General features: G+C 58.5%; 1 protein-coding gene across 3 annotated transcripts in view; it reads right to left on the reverse strand.

The window, feature by feature from the left end:
* Positions 1–25,885, reverse strand: part of BMP7 (bone morphogenetic protein 7) — a 167,344-nt gene that overhangs the window by 78,016 nt on the left and 63,443 nt on the right. For 2 of the 3 annotated variants that reach the window (XM_058686045.1, XM_058686044.1), the window contains exons 4-6: positions 13,283–13,480; positions 4,530–4,606; positions 2,937–3,047 (exon numbers count right to left, since the gene is read on the reverse strand). In XM_058686045.1, the coding sequence (XP_058542028.1) occupies positions 2,937–3,047; positions 4,530–4,606; positions 13,283–13,480 (386 nt within the window). The remainder of the gene's footprint in view (positions 1–2,936; positions 3,048–4,529; positions 4,607–13,282; positions 13,481–25,885) is intronic. The other variant, XM_058686046.1, reaches the window with a different exon arrangement.

The following is a 25,885-nucleotide window of genomic DNA, read 5'->3' on the forward strand; positions in this document are numbered from 1 at the left end:
AAGTCGGATGCTTAACTGACTTAGCCACCCAGGTGTCCGTCACCTTCTTCTAAAAATTTTTAAAAAATATTTATTTATTTTTGGGAGAGACAGGGAGAGACAGAGCACGAGCAGGGGAGGAGCAGAGAGAGGGGGAGACACGGAATCCAAAGCGGGCTCCAGGCTCCGAGCCGTTAGCACAGAGCCCGATGCGGGGCTTGAACTCACGGACTGCGAGATCATGACCTGAGCTGAAGTTGGACGCTCAACCGACTGAGCCACCCAGGTGCACCCCTAGTGCGTATCGTACTGTTATGTTGATTTTTGAGGGGAGGAGGGGCAGAGAGAGGGGGACAGAGGATCCCAAACGAGCTCCACGCTGACAGCAGAGAGCCCAGAGTGGGGCTCGAACTCACCAGAGATCATGGCCCGATCCGAAGTCGGATACTTAGCCGACTGGGCCACCCAGGCGCCCGCAGGGTGTATGTTAGAGTCCCGACGCCTCTTGATTCAGACTGGCCCCATTTCAAGTGCTCAAGAGCCACGTGTAAATGGGGTTACCGTGTTGGAGGGTGCAGATCTGAACGATACGAGACCGTCCTGCCTCGTTAGTAGTGACAGTTAAGAGGACAAAACGGGGCGAACGCTTGGTTGGACGTCATCAGGAAAGAAGGTCGGGAAGGGAGGACTGAAGACAGAGGCCAGCTGGCTGCTCAGGTTTACTGCCCTTCGTGCTCGTGGGAGTCTCTGCACCCTACAGAGACCAGGGCTGGTGGCAAACAACGCCCCGGGCCCGAAGGGGCCACACAAGCATTCCGGATGAGCGAGGCAGGCAGGGAGTCAGACGAGAGGGAAGAGTGAGGGCTGGGGCAGACCGCAGGGCGGACGCGGCCAGCTGACCGCGGCCAACCAAAGCCAGCGAGTTGAATGTGCCGAGTGCCCGGGACAGGCCAGGAGTTTTTATGTCAAACTTTGTTTTTATGTCAAACTTCAGGTTTCCGAGCACATGCCAAGGGAAAGCACCCTGTAGAGGCCTCCAGCCTGTGACCTCTGACATGAGCCAGCACACTTGGTAACTTTTTATGACGGACCATTTCAAACCTTACACATCTAACCGCCCCCCCACCTCCACCCTTGAATCATTTGAAAGCAAATCCCAGACATCAGCTCATTTCCTCTGTATTTCACTGGGACTCTCGGCAGGCAAGGCTTCTCCCCCCACCCCCTTTTATTTTTTTAATGGTTTTTTTTTTTTTTTTTTTGAGACAGTGAGAGACAGAGCGTGAGCAGGGGCGGGGCAGGGAGAGAGGGAGACACAGAATCCGAAGCGGGTTCCAGGCTCCGAGCTGTCAGCACCGAGCCCGACGCGGGGCTCGAACTGTGAGATCATGACCTGGGCTGAAGTCAGATGCTTAACCGACTGAGCCACCCAGGCGCCCCTCCCACCCCCCCTTTTAACCATGACCACAGAAGCATCTTTTCGGAATAATCGGAGGGCTCGCTCTGATCCCGGAGTTTCCTCGTGACGAGCGGACAGGACGGGTGGTCACAGGACGGCTAGGCTCCTATTGTGTGGGCCATGAAGCAGGGGTCGGAGGGAAGAGCTAGACCCGTGGCAGCCCGGGAGACCCCCGGGGCACCTCCCAGGGGCTTCAGGACAGGACCTTAGGGGGCACGTGGGCGCCAAGGAACAGGGTGGGGGCACTATTCATTTCCAGCCCGAGGACTTTCAATCCTGAACAGGGCTCCGGAGTTTACTGCTGGGGGAGGAAGGACCTTGCAAAAGCACTGCTAAAAAGAAAAGGCCTTCCTTCAAAGGGCAGACTGCAGCCCAAGCCAAAGGACCAAAGGAGCTTTTTCTCCAGGAGGTAACACGTGCGGTCGGAACAAGGGAAGAGAGAGACGTTTATTCTGAAACAAAAGAAGCCAAAAAGTCCATCACAAACAGAACTGCAGGACAGAGGGGATGGCCCTGAGGAGGGGGCTCTCTGTCACCAGGAGCATTCAAGCCAGGGAGGATGACCGGTTGACAGGAAAGGCCCCAATAACGTTCATGGCAGAGAGCTAGATAATCAAGACCCCTGAGCCTCAGATTCTACACCGAAGAACCAAGTTCCTAATTTTTATCACTACTGCTGTTTTCAGGAGAGTAATAAAAATCACATGCACCAGGGGTCCCAGTGCTGGGCACCCTGGTAAGAGTTTAACTTATTATCACACTGAATCCTCCAGTGACCCCAGGGAAGTTCCACCTGAAAGGCCCCCCTCCACCCCATCTCTCTGTCCTATCATCCTGTCTGCCACCTTCCTGTCCCTTACTCCTCTCAGGTTTCCTCATTTGTCTACTTGACCGTTTCTCTCCCTGGAAACCGAGGCCCCGAAGGCAAGGATCCCATCTGTGCCGTTCCCTGCGGTGGCCGCTGTTCCCTGCGGTGGCCGCTGTTCCCAGTCTGGGTCTACATGTAGGAGATGCTCAGGAGACGCCCTAGGATGGCTGAACCCCCAGAGTTCAAGGGTAGGAGGCAAAGACGTGAACTCGGGAAGGGGACAGGCTCTCGAGCCAGCATGAGCCAAAGGAAGTGCAGATTTGGGGGGTCGGGGAAGGCCCTATGGACGTGGGGTAGACGTGCGGACAGCCAAGAACAGTCCCCCAGACAGAGGCAGGACCAGGGCCGACTTCCCCATTAGGCACAGTGACCGTTGTCCGAGATGCCTTTAGGAGTCCAGGAAACTGTTCTCGCTTCTTTCAAAATTGGGAGAAATACATGAACTTTAGGGTCAGAGGTTGTTGTACACATTGTTATGCCGATGCCGTTGTAAAAGAGGATTCTTAATCTTTTTTTTTTTTTTTTTTTTTTTATGGAGGAAGGGGCCCAGGCGGGATGGGGTGGGGGCCTCAGCCTGGAGGAGCCCGAGGCAGGGTCTGGCCGCCCCGATGGCGGGCGGGCCGCACTCACCAGCGTCTGCACGATGGCGTGGTTGGTGGCGTTCATGTAGGAGTTCAGAGGGAAGGCACACTCCCCCTCGCAGTAGTAAGCAGCATAGCCTTCGGGAGCGATGATCCAGTCCTGCGGGCGAGAGAGGGCGAATCAGGGCGAGCGAGGGCCCCGTACGGCCCGCTAACCTACACGTCCAAACTGCCTCCTGCGGGCCACGCTCCGTGCTCCCGGGCACAAAGACCCGGCCCCGCTCCGTCCTGCGCAGCGGGGGTCCTGCCGGAGCAGGAGAAACAGGTGATGATGTGCTGTCACGGTCCCCACTGAAGGCAGAATGGAGGAAAGGCCACCCGGGGGCTGGGCTGAGTCCGGAGTGGACGCTCGCACGGCTTTGTGGGAAGGTGGCACAGAGAAGCACGACCGAGGGGACGTCCACGTTAGCACTGCCAGGTGGTTACACGCTGGCGGTCTGCGTTCGGCGAAGTCTCCGTCGGCCAGTTCGCCCACGTGGGGCACAGACTGATAACCACCCACCACGGGGAGAACAGATACAGGACGGTGTCGACGAGCCAGCCCAGCCACCCGGTGCACGCGAGCGGCTTGGTGAAGGACGCACGGCCGTGCCTGCCTTTACGGTCGGGTGAGCGCAGCACTGCCGTCCCAGCAATACCCACACCCCTCACTGACTCAAGCCCACGGATTCTTCCAGCAGCGGGGTCTGGGGCTCGGTTCCAGCTCGGCCGGGTGCCCCGTGGAGCATGGGAGCCGTGAGTACGAGGGCCAGAACCAGGGGAGGGCTCCACGCTGGCCGTGGGCCAGTGCCTTGAAGGTGCGGTTGGGAGCCATCCCCAGGGAAGGATCTGGCCTCGCCCACCGAACCACAAGTTCACTGAGGACAGAACGAAGTCGGTGCCTTGGTGATCTCAACGCCCCATCGGGGAGCCGAGCCCCACGAGGGCGGGCACACTGTTAACGCTCACGGCTGCATCTCCGGTGCCCGGAAGAGGGCCCCGAATGTCGGAGACACTCACAAACAATCACGACAGCGTATGACCCTCATGCCCGTCCTAGGATACACCCCCTGCCCTTCACCCCACTCCATCCGAATGGTTGCGGAGGGAGCAGTCATGGTCCCAGGACATGATCTCGTCCCCCAAACAGCCGACCGGTTCAGGATCAAGCACCTGACCCGAGCTGGCTCCATCAATTCCCTGCCCCGCGCAACTGAATCACGGAAGGGGGAGGGAGGGACAGACAGGGCAGGAGGTGGGAGCCGGCCCTCCAGGCAGCTGCGTTCTGGCACACGGGCTCCCCCGCGTCTGAGAGCAGCCAGCCAGCCGCAGGATGGAAATGGAGCCCACGTGGAGAACGAGGCTCAGGGTCCGGAGCGTTGGGGCTCCTGGTTCTGGCTTGCGTCCTGACTCCATTCCCGCTCTTGGAGGATTCTCTACCCTAGCGAGGGCCCTTGAGGCTGGAGTCTCAAGGCGAGTAGGTGAGAAACCTGACCCACCGTACGGGTGCGACACAGCCCTCACCGCCCTGGCGGGAGAGCCTGGGGGAAGCCCAGCCCAGAGCCCCCCCCCCCACCCGGCAGACCCAGCCGACCGCCCTTACCTGCCAGCCCAGGTCTCGGAAGCTGACGTACAGCTCGTGCTTCTTACAGGCCTGCCTCTGGTCACTGCTGCTGTTTTCTGCATTGACGGGAAGCAGGGGTGCAGGGCAGGGGGGTGGGGAGGGAAGGAAACACGCACGCGTTAGAGTTCCCTCGGTCTCAGGCAATGGTGTGAGCACGGTCAGACTCAGAAAGCTGGAAGGCGACCTTTCGGACACAGAAGCTGTCCGAGTACCCGCAGCCTTAAAACTCATTTCCGTCCCCGACGAACGGCCCACGCGAGACGTGCCCGCATTCCCCCTCCTCCCGCGCCACCTTAGCTCCTGCCACGCTCCGGACCCTTCTGCGGACCCTGGGTGTCTTTGTCCACGCGTGTTGTTCGGACGCAGACACGGGCCCAGATTCCCTGCGGGAATCAAACTACGGCCACAGGCCGCCGCGCTGGCCCCAGGAGCCCGCTCAAGGGGTCTGCTTCCGTGAGGCCCGCCCACTGGCGAGGCTCACCCTGCAAGAAAGGGCGCGAGGGGGCGCAGATGGGGCCTGGGACAAGGCCCCCACCACCAGGAAGAAAGGAGAGGGCAGGAAGTCAGATCCCACTGACCTCCCAGAAGAACACTCTCCTGAGGCTGCTTTGAGGAGTCGAAACTATGCGCTGGGGTTTTCCGGAAGTATGTAAGGGTTGTTGGCATTTGGGTTAGGGCCTGAGCACTTGTGAACATGCAGAAACCCTCGGCTTTCTCTCTCTCTCAATCGCACGCGCTCTCTCTCTCTCTCTCTCACACACTCACTCACTCTGTTGCTACATCATCTTCTATCCTGCAGCCACAGGGATCGTTTTCCTTAACCATGCCTTGTCTCTCTCCCACCTAAAACTTTCTAGCATGCTTCGAGCAACATCTCTCAACTCCTGCCCTTGGCCTGTCAGGTCCTATGGAACCCGGATTCCTAAAGCATCAAGCACTAAGCTCTAATCACACCGGCCTTCTTTCTGTGCTGTGAATCTAATGCCAAGCCTGTCTCTGCCTCAGGGCCTTTGCACTTGCTGTTCTCTGTACCTGAAATGTTTCTTGTGATCTTTGTATGTCTGGATCTACTTGATATTGAAGCCTGTCTGAATATCGCCCCTTCAAAAAGGTCTTGCGAGGTCACCATTGGATCCCCAGAGCCCAGTGTCCACTGATGTTTGTGTAATTAACGCACAACTAAAGGAGAGGTTAGTGCCCCAGCTTCTGTCCATTGCTGTGATGCCTCCAGGCCTAAGTGTCCCAGAAGGTAATGAAACCAGTGGATGAGAGACACAAGGAGGAACCGGGGCTGCCTGCTCACCTGGCCCGTACCTGGGAGGCTTCCACACGTACCCCGTTCCTGCTGCCTGGTCAGGCCTCTCAGATGGCCAGGGGAGTGGCCCTCCTGGAGGCCTCAGGTGCTCCCGGCACCCCCCGCCCTGGTTGAGAACCCAGGACTGAGCTCATCCCCTCATTTCCCACCCTTGGAGTGAGGACTGGTTCAGGTAAGAGCGAACGGCCCGATCCAAGCCGACAGCACGTGGATGGAAACGTGCTGGGGGCTTCTGGAAAAAGTCTCCTGATTCCTAAGAAAGACGCATGGGATACGGTGCTCAGCTCTTCCCCCCTATCACCCGGGAGCAGAAGAGGAATGAAGCCTGATGGCTCCACGCGGCCACAGCCTTGAGAAGAAGCCAACTCGGAACACAGAAGGGCAAGGTCGAAAAAGCCGGGCTTCCACTGTCGTTGACTTTGTGGACCAACCAACCCTTGGGCCCACCCGGCCCTGGCACCGCAAGCCGATGGCTTCCCTGGCGGCTGACGCCACTTGATCTGTGCTTCTGAGACCTGCGGCCAAACCACCCAGCGGGTCCTACCTAGGAAGGTGCGTCCCCGTGTGGGGCTGGTGGTCAGCTGGAGCCCAGGTACAGACCCCGGAGGTATAGACCCCAGAGCGCACCGGCTCCCAAGTGGAGTCTGACCAGTGGGTGTGGACCAGGGAAGGGGGTGGTGCCCCTCCAGCTCTGGAGTCACATCCCGGTTCTCCCAGACCTTGGGCTCCTCGTTCGCCGAGGATCCAGTGCCTACTGGGGCGGCCTCGAACGTTCAAATCAGTCTCGCACAACACTCGGCTCATAGCGACAAGCTGCTGATCCTTATCCTTCCGGCCCACCTGCGAGGGAGGGGCCTGCTCCTGAAGCCAAGACTTCGCTGCTGACTTGAATTTAAATGATAATAAAAAACACTACCCACGAACTTCATTCACACAGACACCCTTCAGCCATTTAAAGCGAATGCCTTGTTTCCTCCAAATCCCACGACACGCCCGTTTGGCAAGAAGCGAAACGTCCACCAGTTTTCCGCCTTCCTCTGATTCACGAGAATTCTCCCCGTGTGGCTTCTAGGTTCATGAGAAATAGTCAGATAAAAGGGTATCACTGAATTCCCTTCCCTGGACCTCAACTTCCCCATCTGGGAAGTGGGTGGGGTGGCTCTCTAGGAAGTCACATGTGGCGGCCACAGCAGATCGGGAAACCCCCCTCGGACACCTGCTAGATATTACACTGTCCCAGACACCCCAAACATACGGCCACCTGGGCCACCCCGAGGCGGAGAACGAATCTGAAGCGAAATGGAGGGGGGCGGGAGTGAGGATGGGAAGGACAAAAGAGAAGGAGGGATGGGGTCGGGCTGGCAGAGCAATACTGGACGAGAGGAGGAGGAGGGAGGGCAGGGGGAGGGCGGCAGAGGGCACAGCCATCAGAAAACGGTCTCAGACGGGCTTTCCGGAAACGCTTAGGTGACGAGCCCGTGTTCACGGCTGGGCGGGTTAATCGCACGCGAGTTCCACCTTCGTCGGCCTCTGTGAATATTCCCGATTTTATACATATCTTTATAGTCCAGGAAAGCAATTTTTATTTTCTATTTTTTTTTAAGTTTATTGATTTATTTTGAGAGAGAGAGAGAGCGAGCGAGTGTGCATGCAAGCACGGGGGAGGGGCGGAGAGAGAGGGAGAGAGAGAATCCCCCGCAGGCTGTGCCCTGGCCGTGCAGAGCCTGACTCGGGGCTCGGACTCACACACCGTTGAGATCGTGACCTGAGCCGAAACCAAGAGTCGGCGGCTCAACCGACTGAGCCACCCAGGCGCCCAGGAAGGCAGTTTTTACAGGTTTACAAACCGGTGAGAAAAACTGCGTTGGACTGAGCACGACAGACACTCGGAACTACAGAAATGACCTCGGGGGGGGGGGGGGGGGCGGGGACACAGGGTCACTGCCTGGTGCCTCATTCATTCATTGACTCATGCCATCTGTTCCTGGGGGTCTGTCTACTAGTTTGCGGCCACTGTTCTAGGCATTAGAGCCACAGGTGCCAACACAACAAAGTCCTGCCCCAGGTGCCTACGCCTTCCAGTGACAGACAGATGATCAATCAGTGGGTCAGCTTGAGTTGTGTCCTGTCGAGGAGAACAGTAAGGCCGGAGAGGGGGTGTGTTGCCAGGGCGTCCTGCGAGGGAGGGTCCTCACAGAAGGCCCTTGGGAGGAAGTGACATTTGCACGAGAACCGAAAGGGAGTGAGAGTCCGCCAGAGAGGCACCCAAAGGAGGAACGCTCCAGCCCGAGGACGCAGAAGGAGAGAGAGGAGCGTGCCGTCCGTGACCGCGAAGGTCAGCGAGAACCCTGACAGCCCCAGCAGCCGACAGACGGACAGAGGGCCAGGCACCAAAACCTTCCAGGAGCGAGGAGGGGTGAGCGGGACTCAGCAGCAGGCAGTGTGGGCCTTGCTGACCGAGCTCCGAGGGGTGGCTGGGAGGACAGAGCAGCAGCGGGGGGTCGGGCTCCCCTTCCCCACTTCTGGGCCTGGCAGCCGGAGGGCTGAGAGAGGGAACCGGCTACAGGGGTCCTCTGGAGGGCCAAGTGGCACTCAACACGTGACAGTCGAGGTCAAGGGAGCCATCAGCGAAGAGCCCCAGAAATCGAGGGACCATTCACAATGCTGTCTGGAATGCAGAGCGGAAATGCAAAGATGGCCTCCATTGCTGTGGCAACGCCCATGGCCACAGGCAGCAATTTCAATGCACAGGCCTCCCTCCCCGCCTTCCCTGTGGGGAGCCGGAAGGTAGAGGGGAGGGAGGAGGAGCCTCCCCTCAGCCCAGTGACGCGTGGAGCAGCCTGAACAAGACAGAGGACTGAGCGCGTTAACTTGGGACAGGGGCGCGGCTACGAAGCTTTGCCCAGCACTCACACTGCTGGCTGCTCGATGCCCTGGGTAACGAAGGATCCGAAGCCACGCGAGGCTCAGTGAGAAGGTGCCAGCATCGATTAGTAATGTCTGCCATGAGCAGAGGAAGGGCGAGGGTCGGCCTGAGTGCCACTTTCCCCAATCCTGTCTTAAAGCGAAGCAATGATATCTGGCTTGATGTTGAAACCCAAGGCCCAACAGACCAAGGCTGCGAGCAGCGTGTGAGGCCAGCTGTAGGTGTAAGTGTCGGGGGGGGGGGGGGAGGGGGGGGGGCACCGGCCCTGCCACCAGAGACCCAGACACCTGCACTGTACCTCCGGGCCTCCTTGGATCGCTGGGCTGCTCTGGGAGAAAGCGGTCAGAAGTCCTGGTTCGAGATGACCGTGTGTTAGCAGAAAGGCTAGGACAGGGGAGAAGAGATGACTCCCAGCGCCCCTGTCCCTCTGGTCTGCCCTATCCCCCCGAACCCCACACGGCTTCATCCGCCTCCACCGGCCCCTGCCTGAGCGGCTGACGAGTTACACCCCCGCCCCCCCAGGTCATCTGGTGGAGCTGCCTAATTACCAGGGGGGTGGGGAGAAGACAGTCGAAGGGAGGCCAGGGACCCAGGCTCTCCATCCCCAACCACACTGTCTACGAGCAGGAGAAGGCTCTGGGGTGTGTGTAGGGGAGAAGGGGGGGGATGAGCCTGCAGGAGAGAAAGCTCCATGGCAGACAGCAGGCTGGAGCATGTGCCCCCCCCCCCCCCCGCCCCGGCACATGAAGGGCTGCGTATGAGAGAGAATTCAGCTTGTAGGGCCCTAGAGCAGGATTCCCAGCTCAGCACGCGGGGCCAAGCACTTCAAAAGGTGTGAATGAATGTACTCACACATTCAGCCATTCTGGTTTACCAAGTCTGTTGGGGTGGGGCGGGGCGGGGGGAGGCCTTGCTATGGCTTTTAAATTAAATATCCAGGAAGGGTTTAGACGAACTTCAGAAAGGGCCAGGAAGTAGAAAGCCCCGGGAAGGAGGCAGACCGCAAGCAAGCTAGAAGAGGTGCCATGTGAGGTAGTGAGAGCCCCGTCCTGGGGGTTATGTAAATGGAGACCCAGTGAGTGTTTGGGGAGGATGCAGTGGGGGAAACCGGGTGTCGAATTCTAAGACTTTGAGGCCTGGTCCCTCTTCCTTCCCTCCTGAGGCACACCTGCGTGTCGGCTGGCAAGGAATCTGCCCGTGCTTCCTGCCTGGCTGACATGGAAAGACATCTAACGGGGGTCCCTACTCTGACACCCCACCCTGCTCCTCACCATTCCCAGAACAGCCAGAATGATCGTCTCATCACCCCTGCCCCTCCCCGCCCCCCATCGTAGCTTAAAACTCTGCCAAGGCTTCCAAATTTGCTTTGGATGAAGTTCAAACTCAAGACGGGGCTCCCAAGAGCCTGATATGGCTCACCTTGCCAGCCCCGCCGTCCCCTGGTCCCAGCCACCATGTCTCCCCTCGAAGGCGCCCTATCGCCTCCCGCCAGAAGTCTCTGTGCCCGCTCCCTGGGTCACCCTGGTCCAGCCGACCCAGCCAGGCCTCAAGGGCACCTGCTGGTCCCAGAGCTCTCGGGGGACAGTCTTCCCTGAAGTCCCCTCCCCCAATGCATCCGTCCCTAGTCACCACCCCCTGCCTCTCAGGCCTGTTAGTAAGTGTGCCTGGGAGCGGCAGCAACCTCCAGCCTGGCCCAAATCCCGAGGACGGACGGTGGCTGGGCTTTCCCCACTGAACCCCCGTCCCCAGGGCCAGCATAGAGGAGGCTTCCAATGCAAAGGAAGGGATCCAGTTCTTGGATGTTTATTTATTTTTGAGCGAGGCAGAATGTGAGCAGGGGAGGGGCAGAGAGAGAGGGAGACAGAATCCGAAGCAGGCTCCAGGCTCCGAGCTGTCAGCACAGGGTCGGACGCGGGGCTCGAACTCACAAACCGCGAGATCATGACCTGAGCGGACGTTTAACCGCTTAACCGACTGAGCCACCCAGGCGCCCCGGTTGCTGGATTTTAATTAGGGGGCATGACAGACCCTTTTGAGAAGCCTGAAAAAGGATGGATCCAACTGCCAGAAAAGATTCCCTGCAAATCCCCTGCACATGGTCTGCAGGGCCACTGGAGTCCATCCAGGGGCCCCTGGGGGGGTCAGGAAACCCGACTCTGAAAGCTTTACCAAGCACAGCAACCATTCCTTTCTTCTTCGAGAAGGAAAACGAACAGACACTTAAAAACTGGTTACATGAGGCCAAAGAAGCTAATGACAATACGGGGTCAATCTGGGGGTCGGGGCCGCTCTGCCGGCTTACCACCCTATTTCTGAACACCCCCATGATCCCCCCGCATGCTTCTCGGGCCAGCTCCGGGCCCAGCGGCGGGCAGAGCCGATGAGCTCAGCTCAGAGCTCCCCACGCGGCGGGCAGGCTGGTCCCTGCTGCAGACCCTGCCCTGCCCTGCCCCGCAGCCCACCCAGAGCTCCATGATGGCCTCGGGGGGACGTGTTCCGGCACATCCGTCCGCTGAGTCAACCGCTCTGCAAACACGGTGGCTGGGTTTCCTGTGGCTGCTTCAACAAATCAGCACAAACACGGCGGCTGAAAACAGCACCACTTTATAAGCTTCTAGCTCTGTAGCTCGGAAAGTGCATCACAGGCCGAATTCAGGGCCTCGTTCCTCCTGGAGGCTCAGGGGGACTTCTGTTTCCTGGTCTCTTCCAGCTTCGAAAAGCCCGCCTTCGCGACGTGCGCCCCACCCTGCCACCAGCTTCAAAGCCAGCGACATCGCGCCTCGCCGCCCCTCTGACCACGCTCGGGGAGAGATTTGCCCCCTTTAAGGACCCACGTGATGACAGCACGGCGCTGGGCCCACCTGGACCGTCCAGGCTTCTCTATCCTAAGGTCAGCTGATTAGCAACCTGGATTCCATCGGCAGCCTTGGTCCCGTTGGCCATGTAAGGAAACAGTCACCAGTTCTGGTGATTAAGGACACGGACATCGGAGGCCTGGCGGGGGCGCAGGGGGGGGGGGCATTATTCTGCAAACAGTTTCCTGAGGAGCCAAGGGATACCCCTTGGAGAGCAGCGCACCCAGCCAAGGCGAGGGGGACAGGGCACAAGCTGGGGTCCTCGGAGGCGGTGGGTCATTTCTGCAGCCCATTGGGAACGTGGTCTGCGGGCCAACTTAATTTGTTTGCAATTTTCTTTTTGCTCTGGGGGAAAAATCAAGAAGCATCTTTCCCTAACAGAGGCAGCGTCTGCTACGCAGGAGAACGTGGCACGGGCCAGGGTGTGGGCACGCAGGCCACGGGCGTCCACCGTGCTGAAGAGGCCGGTCCAGGCCAGCCCAGCCCCAAAACTCATCCCAGCGACCCCAGGCCACCAGATGCCATCAACATCCTGCTGCTTGATCAGCCGGTAGGGAAAGGGACCATGTCTCGGCCCAGCCCCGATGCCGGCACAAAGGCAGGCCCAGGCAGGGCTCAGCAGGCACCTGGTGAGTTGTCAGAAAACACTGAACAGGACTGTGGAGGAACCAAAGCTCATCAAGGGCAGGCAGACGCCTCCCGGCAAAATCAACAGGCTCGAATCCCAGGGCGGACGCTTGCACTGTGCACTTCCGGACCAGTGACTTAACCTCTCTGAGCCCCACTGTCGCCCCCTCTTCAAAATGGGAGGCTGTCCGCCTCAGAGCCTCAAGAAGCACAGCGTACATAAATGTAGCACCTCCTGGAAGTTTCTGTTGCGGAATTCACTACCTTCAGGATTGCTATTCGTCTCTGAGTTGCTTGCTGTGAAGATGTTCCCTTTATTTCCAGTTTGTGTTTACTTGTCACAAGGCAACATTTCAAAGAACCTAAAGTACCCCCCAAAATACACTGAAAGAGTTAATGCTCTTTTTTTCTTTACTTCTGACACTTCAAACACACGTTCAAAGTATCCCAAATAACGTTCAAAACAGCCCCGCTGCCGCCCGTGTGGAACAAGCAGTAAAGCGAGCCAGGAGTTTCAAATCTGTTTCACCTAAGAAATACAATTAAAGACACAGCAAACTCTCCCCGTTTGTCCTCCTTTCCTCTCCCAAGGGGTGGCCTTCCTGGGGATGTTGGGGTGGCGTCTCCTGCTCTGCATGTTTTCAGAGTTTGCTTTCATTTATTTGGGGCCATGATTCTCTCCCTACTTGGAAATTTACATGACCGGCATCTTGTTATACTAACATATACTAACGTAACGCACTAGTATACGTCGTATACTAACGGAACGCACTAGTATACGTCGTATACTAACGGAATGCACCAATGTGCTGCCACATGCGTTTCTACACGAACTTACTACTTTCTCCAGTTAAAGCAGTGGGATCTGCGCAGCACAGGATTTTGTGGGGTCTGCTTCCCGCGGCATTGGCTCGAGGGTCACTTGCTGAGTACAGGATGAATTCTGGGGTCTTGCGGGGGCCTGTGGGATCCTCAGGGGCTGTGCATTAACCCTCCCAGCCCGGCGTACCTGCGACATTGGTCACCCGCAGGGCTTCCTGGTTCTTGGGCGTCTTGGAGCGATTCTGGCTGCGTTGCTTGCCCCCCGTGGAGCGGGTGCTGCGAAGGTGGACCTCCGTGGCCTTGAAGAAGGCCACCATGAAGGGCTGCTTGTTCTGGGGCCCGTGCCTCCCGATCAGGCCCGCCAACTTGGGGTTGATGCTCTGCCCTAGACCGGAAGCAGCCAAATGCACAGAAGATCAATTATGGGAGAAACGGTGAGCCGGTGAGCGGGGAGGGGCCGCCCGGACACGATTTCTTTCCCGCCTCACGGTTCATTCATGCATCCGTTATCCGTCCACCCGGAGGGTATTTATTCGGCATTTACTCTGTGCCATGCTGTTCAGGAGCTTGGAACACAGCAGGGAACCGCACAGAGAAAACCTCCTGCACTCTGGGCGTGCGGGCAGGTGGGGCAGGCAGGCTGAGGTTTGCAGGTCTCAGGCTAGCGGAAGTTGCATTTACATTTCATTGGCCCAAGCTGGTCATGCGATCCGCCTATCTCAAGAGGTGGGAGAAGCCTGCTTGCCCGAGGACGGCGGGGACAGCTGCACACAGCCCTGGTGACTGCCACCCTAGGCACGGAGGGGCCGTGTGAGCGGAGGACTGTGTGACAGGGAGGGGGGAGCCATGTGGATGTCTGGGGACAGGCGTTCCAGGCAGAGGGCACTACCAAGGCGAATGCTTGGGAGGAGGGAGCGAGGTGGGTTCTCTCAACGAGCAGTGAGGACGCTGGCTGCCTGGCCGGAGCACAGCCTGGGGGGAAGCAGGGAAGAACGAGGGCTCAGGGGGATGAATCGTGGGGGACTCTCAGGAGCACGGGTAAGGTCGGGTCCTGTGGGCAACAGCAAGCACTTTACCCTTACTCTGTTTACCGAGTCGAACAGCGTCCCCTCCCCGCCAGCCCCCACCAAGTTCAAGTCCGTGCAGAACCTCAGGATGTGACCTCATTGAAAACAGCACCTTTGCGGACACAATCAGTTAAGGTGAGGTCACATGGGCTTGGAGGGTGTCCTCAGAGAAAGGCCACGTGAAGACACAGAGACACCCACGTGCATACACCCGGAGGGAAGGAGGCCAGAGAACACGAAAGGACAGCAGGGGCCCCCAGAAGCTGGGACAGGCAAGCAAGGGCTCATTCCTCGAGGCCTCGGAAGGGGTGCGGCCCCGGGGCCTGCGGTCTCCAGGCTTTAGGAAGGTGCGGCCTGCTGTTTTGCGGCCCCCGGTTTGGGGCCTCCCGGTAGCCCCAGGAGACCGAGGCGATGGCGTGAAGTGGCAACCCCGAGACGGCCACCTGCTGCGTGTAACAGAGCAGCCCAGGTGTCCTGGGGGGGCCGGGTGGGGGGGGCTGGTGGAGGCTACCGGGACAGTGGCAGGGAGAGGGGACGGGGGGCTCCTCAATGGTCCATTTCTCAACTCCATCTTTTAAATTCATTTTTCGTGTTTCATTTTGAAATAATTATACAGATTCACAGGAGAAGTCGCAGAAGAAAACGCACAGGGACGTGCCCCCCGCGCTCCTTCCCCAGTTTCGCCCAGCGGTCGCGTCACGGGAGTACCTCCGAAGCTGGGAACCAGCAGATCCTGGAGGGGCTGTGAAAAGACACAAGTGACGGAACTTGCTGAGGGACTGGACAGAGAGGGTGTGAAGAGGTGGGGACTCATCCCTGACCTTCCTGCTGAGCCTGGGCACCTGGAGGAAGGGAGGGGCCGTTTATGGAGGTGGGGAAACTGAGGCGGGCGTGGGGGTGGGGTGGAGAGAATCAGCCGGGGAGGGAGGGGAGGGTGGAGGGCGAAAGCAGGTGGTTTCGCGGCCGCTGTCTGCAATGCCCACCTGACGCGGGAGGGAAGCTGGCGTGTGGGAAGCACAGCATCCCGGCCTGGGTGCGGCTCCTGGTCCGGGGGGAGAGACGGACCCGGGGCCAAACGTGCTCTGGCCCGGTGCCAGACGTCCCGGGTTCAAGTCCCGCCTCTGCCACTCAACACCCAGACGCTTCTCAGAGCAGAGCTTTGCGTTCCCCAAGCGCTGGAGAAACGCTGGCTCAGGGCAGAGGTCGGGGGGCCGTCCGGGTGGCAGAGAGGAGCTCACCTGGGGAGGGCGTGTAGCTGGACAAGCGTTACAAGAGCTGAGCCCAGGCATCCTGTCTCCACCACCGAGAGGACAGGCGTGCCCAGTCAGAAGGATCTAGAAGAAGTGTGGGCAGGAGGAAGGAGGACACCCAGAGAATATGGGGTCCTGGAGGCAGAGAGGAGAAGGCGGGCAGAATAATCTCGGTGTCCTGTGCTCCGCTGATGGGTGTGCAGTAGGATGGGAGCCGGGATCAGTCTACCTTTCGGCTGCGGGCAACAAGCAGGCCATTGGCCGGTAGGGATTGATGTCCTGCCTCCTGGTGGTTAAGTATTCCAAAGAAGAATAAAGCAAGAGACAGGGGGCAAAGAAAGCCTATCTCACTCGCGAGAGAAGAGCTCCGAGAGGCTGAATAACCTGCCCAAGGCCACCCAGCTGGGGAGGGGCCGAGCCGAATCTGAGCCCAGGCTGCGTACCCACGACAGGAATGCGTCACCCCGAGTTAGGCGAGGGGAGCCAGAGGCGAGTGGGAGCGGAGCTTCTGGAGGCCGCGGGCCCGTCCACATCTGGAATTAACTTCACCTGGAGCCCCCCAGACGGGCCCAAGTCAGGAAACCCAGCCTCCCAGGGACCAGACCAGCACCAGGGGGTTCGCTTTGGTTTTTTAACAGCCGGTGTTTAAAAGAGCAGACTTCCCCCGTCCACCACTATTTTACCTTAACCCCTTTAAACGTTCGGCTTTCCTGCATTCTTCAGCAGGGTTTCCTCGAGTTCATGCATTTATAATTCGGACGATTCTATAAAAGAAACCATTAAAGCTGAGCCCCTAGGAATTGCATCTTGCCCCCACCCCCACCTGGAAGGCTTTCAGGGCAAAATAAAAATGCCTCGCCTGAAAAGCTGATGCCGATCTAGATACAGTAAACGCGAGCGCCGTGAGCAGTGTGTGCAGGGAGGGGGTCGAGCTCGCCCTCACAGCTGTTGGAGCACAGCAAGGGCCAGGGACGCACAGCCTCGGCTGCGAAACGGGCAGAGGGGAAGGAAGCGGGTCTTCGGGGGGGGGGGGGGTTTAAACCCGCAGCTGCCACTGACCACGCCGTGTGGGCCGAGGGAGGTCAAGCTGCATGCGGGGGCCTCTAATTCCTCATCTGTAAGATGGGGATGATGCCATGGCTCCTGTCCCTGGTACCCAGCCCAATTTTCATTTCTGCAGCTGTGCCTTAGGGGTGGGCCTACGAGACAACAACTAGTCCTCCAGCTGCAGCGACCCGCTCGGGGGCGGGCACGTGACCCAACTCAGCCAACGAACGGAGGGGAGGCACCCTGGAAGTTTCCTTTCCAGAAAGCCCCTGGACAAGACTGAGGCAGGAGGAGTGGATGGAGCCCCAGAAATGGCCACCAGTTAGAGACCACAAGTGGGTGACATTTTCGAGTGGGACCGCCCTGGTGGAAGGAAGAGCAGGGACACGGACATGGAACCTCTGGTGATATCCCTGAGCCACTGGATCAAACCGGTCCTGAAGCTTGCTTCTCGCCCCAACCACCGAGATGAATAAACCCCCCGTGACTGTTTAGTCTGAGCTGCCTGCACGTGTGTCCACAGTCACGCTTGTGCACAGGTCCTCATAACTGGGATCATACTGTTACTGCCGTCTCCTATAAACCTGGTTTTTACGCAATACACTGTGGACATCTTTCCACATCGATGAAACACACTGACCTCATCCCTCGTGGCCACAGAGGAGCCTCACATCTGGAAATGCCTTTACATCATCCTCTCCTGCCCGTGGACATTTGCGTTACGTGTTCCAGGCTTCAACAACCACCTTGTTACTGACTCATTAGTTCATTCGGCAACTATCGACGGCACGCCTGCCGTGGGCCGCCCTGTGCTAGGTGTGCACGTAGAACGGCCAGAACAACCCCCTGGGGGCCCACCGGAGCGGGGGGGTGGGGGGGGATGAGCTGAGGGACGGTGGTGATGGCCGAGAAGCAGTCTAGGGCAGGGGCAGGGACAGGGACGAGGGGGACTGGTCAGGGAAGGCTGCATAGTCACAGGGGTCCTGGGAGAGAAATGTTCCCAGCAGAGGGAACAGGAAATGCCAAGTCCTGGAGACAGGAACACACACACGTGTGTTTGAAGAACAGGGAGGAGGCGGGGGCGCCTGGGTGGCTCAGTCAGCTAAGCGTCCGACTCTTGATTTTGGCTCAGGCCGTGGTATCGTGGTTCGTGAGTTCGAGCCCCGCGCTGGGTTCTGCGCTGGCCGTGTGGAGCCTGCTTGGGATTCTCTCTCTCCCTCTCTCGCTCTGCCCCTCTCCCACTTACTTGTTCTCTTTCTCTCAAAATAAATAAGTAAATAAACACTTAAAATTAAATTAAAAAAAGAATAGGGAGGAGGCCAGTGGGGCTAGAGAGAGAGAGGGAGGGAGGGAGGGGGCCCGACGATGAGGCTGGGTCACTGGGGGCCCTGGCGGGGGCTCTGGATCACATTCTAGGTACGATGGTGGCCACAGAGGGTCTGGAGAGGGGGGACATGGCCAAACCTCTGAGGCCCGCTCAGGGGGGTATGTGGGGTGAATGGTGATCTGGAACGGAGCCCCTTCCCCCCGTGCTCTCCTCTAGACCCCCGCACTTGGCTGGCCTCTCTGGGCCCCATACACATTGTGCTGCCCTCCATCCAGCCCGGCAATTCAGGGCAGGGTGGTCCCCTCCACTCACTGTCCCGGCACAGGACAGGGCTCGACACTGGCCAAAGCACGTTCACACAGACGATGGCAGGAGGCACTCAGGCCAGCGGGGGGCACCTCAGCATGGCAGACGTGCCCGAGGAGCACCCTCCCTGAGTCCTGACAACAGACGCTGTCTCCAGACATCGCTAAGTGTCCCCTGGGAGGCCACATGTCCCAGTGGAGAGCCACGGCTTTACCCACGCCTTCCCTAAAGTAAGCACCTGTTCTCCTGGATGGACATACAACCAGAAGTCATTGCCGTCCAGTTTTTAGCTACAGAATCCTAGAGACAATGTGGCGTTTTCCCAAGACAATTAACCGACCAGGCACCTAAACCATTCATCTTTTTTTTTTAAGTTTATCTAAGAGAGAGAGAGAGAGAGAGAGAGTGCAAGCAGGGGAGGGGCAGGGACAGAGGGAAAGAGAGAGAATCCCAAGCAGGCTCCGCACTGTCAGCACAGAACCCGACGTGGGGCTCGATCCCACAAACCAGCAGATCGTGACCTGAGCTGAAATCAAGAGCCCGACGCTTAACCGAGTCACCCAGGCGCCCCTCATTCACCTTTTCACAAGTGTTCACGGTGCGCGGGCCAAAGCCCCACACTGCTCTGCACCCCGGGGGTTATAACCAGGAACAAGACAGGCCCAGGCTCCCGCGGGGCCCCGTAGAGGAGGAACAGGACAAGATCTACTGTGATTACACCTGGGAGAAAGGAAATTTAAAGCATATGCCAACCTACGTGGGTATGTACCTGCGGAAAGTGTATTTCTATTTTAATGCCCCCCCAAAAGGGCCAAGGAAGGCTCGAATGAAGGACGGGACACGTGGGCGGGCTGGGGGAAGAATTCGATTTCAGTGTATGATGTCACAGTTACAGCACACACAAGCACAAATGCTCGTTTTGATTGGTTCTAAGTGTCCAGGGCGACTCACGCTAGATACGGACTCGGGCCACATGCACCAGGCAAAGGGACGGAGGTAGGGGACATACCTGGTCTAGGCAGGGAGGGCAGAGAAACCCAATACTTTAACCATAAGGTCTGTATCCTCAGGGAAGTCGGAAACGATCTAGAGTGTGGTTAAGAGTTAATAGGTTAAAAAAAAAAAGGGGGGGGAATAACACCTGAAGATTTGCCCAAGTCCAGGGTTGCCAGACTTTGCAAATGAAAATATAGGATGCCTGGTTAAATGTGCATTTCAGATAAATGACCATGTTTGCAGCACGTGGGACACACTTACACGGAGTAATTGCTGGGTTTTGATCTGAAATTCAAATTTGACGGGGCGTCCTGTATTTGATTCCGCCAAGAGGTGCCCCGCAAGCTAGGGGAGCAAGGTTTTCCCGATGGAAAACAAACAGGATGGCGGGGACATCTGGTCCACCTGACGGGCAGGTTATGGATCCAGGGTGAGGCCTTGGCCGGTAAGTGAGCATGTCGTAAAACAGACCTTTCTCGTATACGGAGCCGTGAGAAGACTCGCGTGATCACCACTTCTGTCAGGATGCAGAGCGGCCCCCAGTCAGGATGACCCCACGACAGAGGACGACAAATGTCAACAGTGCCAAGGTGGAGGGGCGCCCGGGGGGCTCCGTCGGTGGAGCGTCCAACTTCGGCTCAGGTCACGATCTCGCGGTTCGTGGGTTCGAGCCCCGCGTCGGGCTCTGTGCTGACGGCTCGGGGCCTGGAGCCCGCTTCGGATTCTGTGTCTCCCTCTCTCTCTGCCCTTCCCCGCTTGTGCTCTCAGTCTCTCTCTTTCTCTCTCTCAAAAATAAACAAACATTTAAAAAAATGCTTTAAGAAATAAACACTTAAAAAAATAAAGAAAAAACAAATACTGCCAAGGTAGAGAAACTCTGCTCTTTAGACCTGCTCTCCCTCCGTTTACCGCCTACTCACCATCTGTTTGGATGCTTTAATGGCGCAGTGGACGACCTGTGACGGAGCACCTCTGACCCACAAAGCCTAAAACCATTGCTACCCGGTGCTTTACAGGAACTTTGTAGGTCCTTAAAAGTTTGCTGACCTCTGCTCTAACCGACCCTGCCTCCACATACCCCGACCGTAAAGGCGACCATACCTGCCCCCGAGATGCGACACTTTGTCTATTACCTGCCAATGAACGCGTTCCCGACAAAGTTGGTTCTCTGCGGCTGGTGGCTCACAACAAGGACGAGAAACCATCCTTCCGGCCCCTTCTCCGCCAGGCACTGCACTGAGCCCCTTCCGTGCCCCTCCAAGCGGCCTCCTGACCCCACGTTTACGGGCAGGGAAGCGGGCTCCAAGCTGTGAACTTAATCATCAGACCGTCGCTGAGTCTGGGTGGACGGAGACGCAGGGAGGAAAGATTGCCCAGGCACGGATGTGGGCGACACGCGGAGCCTCAAGGGGCAGGGGAGGGTTCGCCGAGGCACGGGGGCGGGCGACAGCCACCGCCAGCAGGTCCTGGGATGACACGAGCAGAGTCCGCACGCCCAGCCCAGAGGACGTCCCCCCAGAACCGGCCCGGAGCACAGACGGGGGCCTCTCGGGAGAGGAGAGAGCACAGCCTCATCACAGAGAAGGAGCATCTTGGTTTTCCTGTGGTTTCCTTGTTTTCCAGGCCCAGAGCCACGGGCTCCCCTGCGGAGGCCCGAGGCGTAAGAATGCGCTTTGTTGATTGTGCAAAACGCAGGTTCCAGCCACTTGTCTCGATGGCCCAAGGCCCAAGTGACAAGTGAGAACGCAGTTAACGCTTGTGACATCTGGCTGGCCTCAATTACCCAATGTTGTCCCGGCCCCTGCGGCCCACCCAGCCCTGGAAGGACCCCTCCCAGCCTCTGGGTCATCAAGGCCTCCTGTTTTCTCTCGCTCGGCCTCTGGAGGAACAGGATGTGAAGCAGCACCAAGGGCGAAGGCACCTTGGAGCCAGCTGCGCTGGGGGCGGGACCAGTCGCCAACCTGGCTCTCTGGGGCTTTGTCTCCCCAGCGGCCCTGGGCGAACGGCTCACCTCCTGGTCCCGTCCCAGCCGAGCGTCGCACTTGGGACAGCATACGCCCCCAATCCTTTAAATGCCTTGCGATCCCCAGAAGTGTGAGACGGGCCAGTGAGGCCACCGCATCGTCCTCTTGAACTAGAAGGGTAGGGCTTCTAGACGTTGCCCTCCTGGGCCTCCCAGTGATTTCTTCTCTCTACAAGGGGGAGGAGGAGGAGGACCCTATAAAGAAGGACAAATGCTGAAGTCCTTGTCTTGGGAACAAGGGACCAGGTGTTTTCATGTCTGTAAGGACAGAGGCATCTCTGGCCCAAAGCAATGTCTCCATCGTCTCCTGGCAGCTTGGAGATGGAGCCAGAAGCACTCCTGGGAACCTCCGAGGCTCTGAACTTGTCTTCACAGCCTCAACCTTGACCCTCAGCAAACGGTCTCTCCGCCTTCCGCCTTCCTACAAGAATGTGGGCGAGGTGACGGCAAAATCCTTCAGGCCGTAGCCCCGGTGCCTACAACAAATCGCTGCCATATCGAATGTTTGTTGAGTGAAGAAACGTGTATCCAGTGCAGGCGGAGAGGCTCTTAGCTGCAGGAGGCTGGTTCTAACAAGCAGGTCTGACAGGGCAGGGAGAGTCCGGCGTCGCTCTCCGGCCTGGGGGGCAGGGCCCGGGACCAAGCTGTCCGCGAGCACCGTGCCCAGGCCCACGGTACTTTTAGGGGCCCGTGAAAATGTTTTAATGTCTCTTAAAATCGGAAGACAAAACACAAACTTTTTGGGGTCGCAGAAAATGTTTTCATTTTTAATCCGGCCAGGATTATATTCATCTTTATACTAACGTGGTCATAGAACATAATTTTTGGTGTTTTTTTTTTTTTTCTTTAATGGAAGAAGGAGTCCACGAAAGTCAGATGCAGCCCTAGCCGCTTCTGTTGGTCCTGTGAGAAGCCCACGGTCTTTCGGGTTCCTTCCCAAACAGCTTCGTTCCCAAGGAGGGACCGGGAGGCTGTACGGTCCTGGGCTGTCTGTCCGGACGGCCCGGCCGTGTACCCGGCGGGCACCCACCGAACCACACAACCCTCCCCCGGCCTGGGCCCCGCTGACCACATTCCTCGGACGCGGTCCCGCAAAGAGCGAGGTCGGGGGCACCGGACTGGGAACCCGCGGCGGAGCCCCCGGTCTACCCAGGGAACTGGGCGCCTTCTGGCAAGTTACCCCACCTGCTGGGCCTCGGTTTCCTCCCCTGCTCCCCTGCTGACAGCCACCCGGGCGGGCCACCGCGAGCAGCGAGCACAGCGACGGCGATCTCGAGCACACGTGCGGTTGGCCAGGGTGCCGGGCCCAGGACTCAGCATTTTACCGCAAATCCATTCATGTCTTCCTCCCAGCCATCACCGCGCCCGTGGAACGGACGAAAGGACGAGGCATCGAGAGGCTGAACCGGCTGCCCCAGGAGCAGGGACTGGGGCCGTCGGCTCCCGAGTCCGCGGGGGTGCCGCCGGCCGCCTGGCCCACGGCGAGGGTTCGGCCCGCCTGGCACGGCAGGGACGGCCCCCCGGTCAGCGGGCCAGCCCTCCACTCGGGTGGCACCGGAACGCGTCGGAACTCTCCCACCCGCCCCAGGAGTGGGGAGCGCAGCCCGGGTGGCTTGGGGGCGGCCGCCGCTCCTCCTGCCTTCTGGACGAAGGGAGAGATCGGGAGACGCCAGCCCTCCTTCCCTCGGCGTCCTGCCCTCGGACGAGACGACGCTCCCCAGTTGGCTCCTGATGAGCCACAGGTGCCCGGAGCGTTTACGAGCTTCTCCCCCGCACGGGCCCCAGCCGTGCCGCCCCCGGGGGCACCCACGGGAAGGTGCGGCTGCAGGGACAGGGACGGGACGCCAACTTCCTGGGTGGTCCCGGGAGGGATCCGGAGACCCCGCGAGCGGGAGGCTCACCCCACACCAAGCACCAAGCTTCTCAGAGGAGACCTGTGACGTCTGTGCCTCACCAGGATGGAGGCGACCTCACCAGCACTGCTGGCATCATGCCCATTGTACGGGCGTGGAAACTGAGGCCCCCGACAGGGCCCGGGCTCCCTGTGCCGGCAGCCGCCCGGCGGGCTGCAAGATGCTGCTAGGGTCTGGACCAGGGCGAGATGCTGCACCTGACTCGGTGCCCCCTCCCCTCCCCTCCCCGAGGGCCGGAGACGCCTGGAACTCGGCTTGCCCCGGGGGCCGCAGGAGGCGGTGATGCTCACGGACTGGACTTTGCGCTGCTCAGCAGGAGCCGCAGGGGCAGGGGCCCGGCTGCTTCTGCAGGCGACACAGCAGCAGGGTGCCAGCAGACGGAGCCCAGATCGCACGGACGCCCCGGCAGGCTCCCGTCTGTCGCACCTGTACAGACGTTTAACACAAAGCGGGTGAGACCCGAAACCCAAACGGGGCGCTCGGCCTGGGTGCCATCTTACCGGCAGGTACCCCCCAATGGGACACGGGGCACGGCTTGGCCAGCGTGCCAGCCCTGGGCCAGGCCCCGGTGGGGGGGTGGGCCGGCAATCACTATTCTCTACGAACCCCCGGGGGGATTCCGATGGACAACTGCAGAGCCAGGAGCCCGTGGTTTCAGAACCGCCGGGCTCACCTGCCTCTCATCTCATCCCCGAGAAGATCCCCAAATTCACAGCCCCCACTGGCCACGGCGTACCTCGGCTCCTCCCTGGTGGGCTGAGTGGCTGGTCCTGCCCTGACCCAGGCAGCCAGGCCAAACTTGCCTCCGTGGCAGGTACAGCGCCTGGATGGACCAGCCAAGTCCCCGGGGGGCGGCATCCCTGCCCAGCAACCGGTGCCTGGCGTGGGAGGAGACGGGCCCGGACTCAGGGGTACAGCTTCTGCTCCTCGCCCTGACTCTGGGCAGCAGCTTATGACCACTAGGCTACACCCCCACCCCCCACCATAGACGGAGAGGAGTTCCCAGGTGGATGCCAGAAGAGGGAGCCTCAGGGGCCTCGGCGTCCTCCCCTGTGCCGTGAGGAACGGAACGGCGGCATCTGCCTCGAGGCCCCGTGGCGGGACTTACGAGGGGCCACGGCAGACAGCGCTCTGTGCTCGGCTGCTGCCTCAAGCTGAGCAATTGAGCCCTTCACTTGCATGAGCTCATCTGATCCTTCACCACCACCCTGGACGGTGGAAACTATTATTAACCCCACTTTCCAGAGGAGGGACATTAAGCGACTCACCCTGGCTCACATGGCTGCACACGGCCGAGGTGGGATTTGAACCCGGGGAGTCTGGCCTCCTGAGCCCAAGCTTTAACCAGCAGGCTATGCCATCTCAGTGGACGCCAAGCCTCCCCTTCACGCTAGGGGGGAGCAGAAGCTGGAGGAAATAAGCGTACAAAGCCCCAGACTTTGGGGGAGAAAGACAGTGGCAAAAACTAAAGGGAACGGGGTTGGTTGTCCCTTAAGAGAAAAACCAAACTTGGGCCGCCTCGAGCCAGCAGGGCAGAGAAGCACAGGACCCCTTAAGGTCAAGTTGGAAGGTCTAGCCAGGATCCACAAGTCCAGGGAAAGGGATCAAGCCTACCTTAGCCTCATTTTTTAACCTCACCCCCCCCAATCTGCTCCTCAAAAGCTTGTAAGTAAAAAGCAGAGTTGCATGACTCTATTGCCAAATACGTTTGGAATTCCTCTACGCTGTATTCCTCATCAGGAAACTCCCAATGGACATTCGCAAAATAAAGGTTCTGATAAGTCCTGCAGAGAAACCTGCTGAGTGTCTCCAACCTAGCATTTCTCACGCTTCACTGATCATAAATGCTTTCCTTCACCCCGGGACATCCTTGAACACTTCACAGAACACAGTTTGAGAAGTTCTGGCATACAACAGGGATTGCACATTTTGTCTGTAAATAATCATCGGAAAATAGTTAAGTATTTTTCAGCTTTGTGGACCAGAGTCTCTGTCATAACTACTCGACGCTGCTGTGATAGCACAAAAGGAGGCCTAGACAACATGTAAATCAGTAAGTGTGGCTGTGTACTAATAAAACTTTATGGCCACCAAAATGTGAATTTCATAGAAGTTTACATGTCATGAAATAGTCGTTCTTTTTTGATATCTTGCCCATTTAAAAATGTGAGGACTATTCTTAGCTCGCAGGCCACAGGAAAACAGGCTGCAAGCTGAATTTGGTCCATCAGACATATAGCTTGCCAACTCGAAATGTAGCAATGGAAAACTTCAGCTCTTCTAGGAACCGCCCCCCCCCGCCCCGACCTTAAGTGTCACGGAAAAGGAAAGGAGAAGGGGAGGGAGGGGGAGGGCTCCATCAGGAGAAAGAAAACCACTGGAAACAAGACAAGCGTGGCCCTAAACTCTGCGGCCTGTCCCACATGGTACATGGTCTTAGGCAAATCTCAGGTAGAGAAGGCAGCCCGAGGCCAAAGCAGTGGCCTCTGATGGGAAAGAAAAGTGGCCAAGCCCAGGAGCCCAGGAGGCATAAACGAAAAGGAGATACAAACTGGGCGCATCACCTAAATCCACTGGGTAAAACCTGGCATTAACCACAGTAAAAAGAAAAACCAAAAACGGGCAAAAGAATTTGCAGCTCCAAGCACAAAGGGCCAGCTGTCCGTAGAATACAAAGAAAAAGACCAACGCTCTACCAGAGGGTATGAACGGATGGCACACGGAGGAAAACTGCAGGCCACGCACAGGAGGAAGGGCTGAGCCTCAAACGTGAGAGAGAAAAGCAAAGCAAACCTACGGGGTCCCATTTGTCGCCTACCTGATCCGCAAAGATGGGCAAGTTTGGAAACGTGTCCTGTCAA

Source organism: Neofelis nebulosa, chromosome 9 (genome assembly GCF_028018385.1).
Source record: "Neofelis nebulosa isolate mNeoNeb1 chromosome 9, mNeoNeb1.pri, whole genome shotgun sequence".
Taxonomy (NCBI): domain Eukaryota; kingdom Metazoa; phylum Chordata; class Mammalia; order Carnivora; family Felidae; genus Neofelis; species Neofelis nebulosa.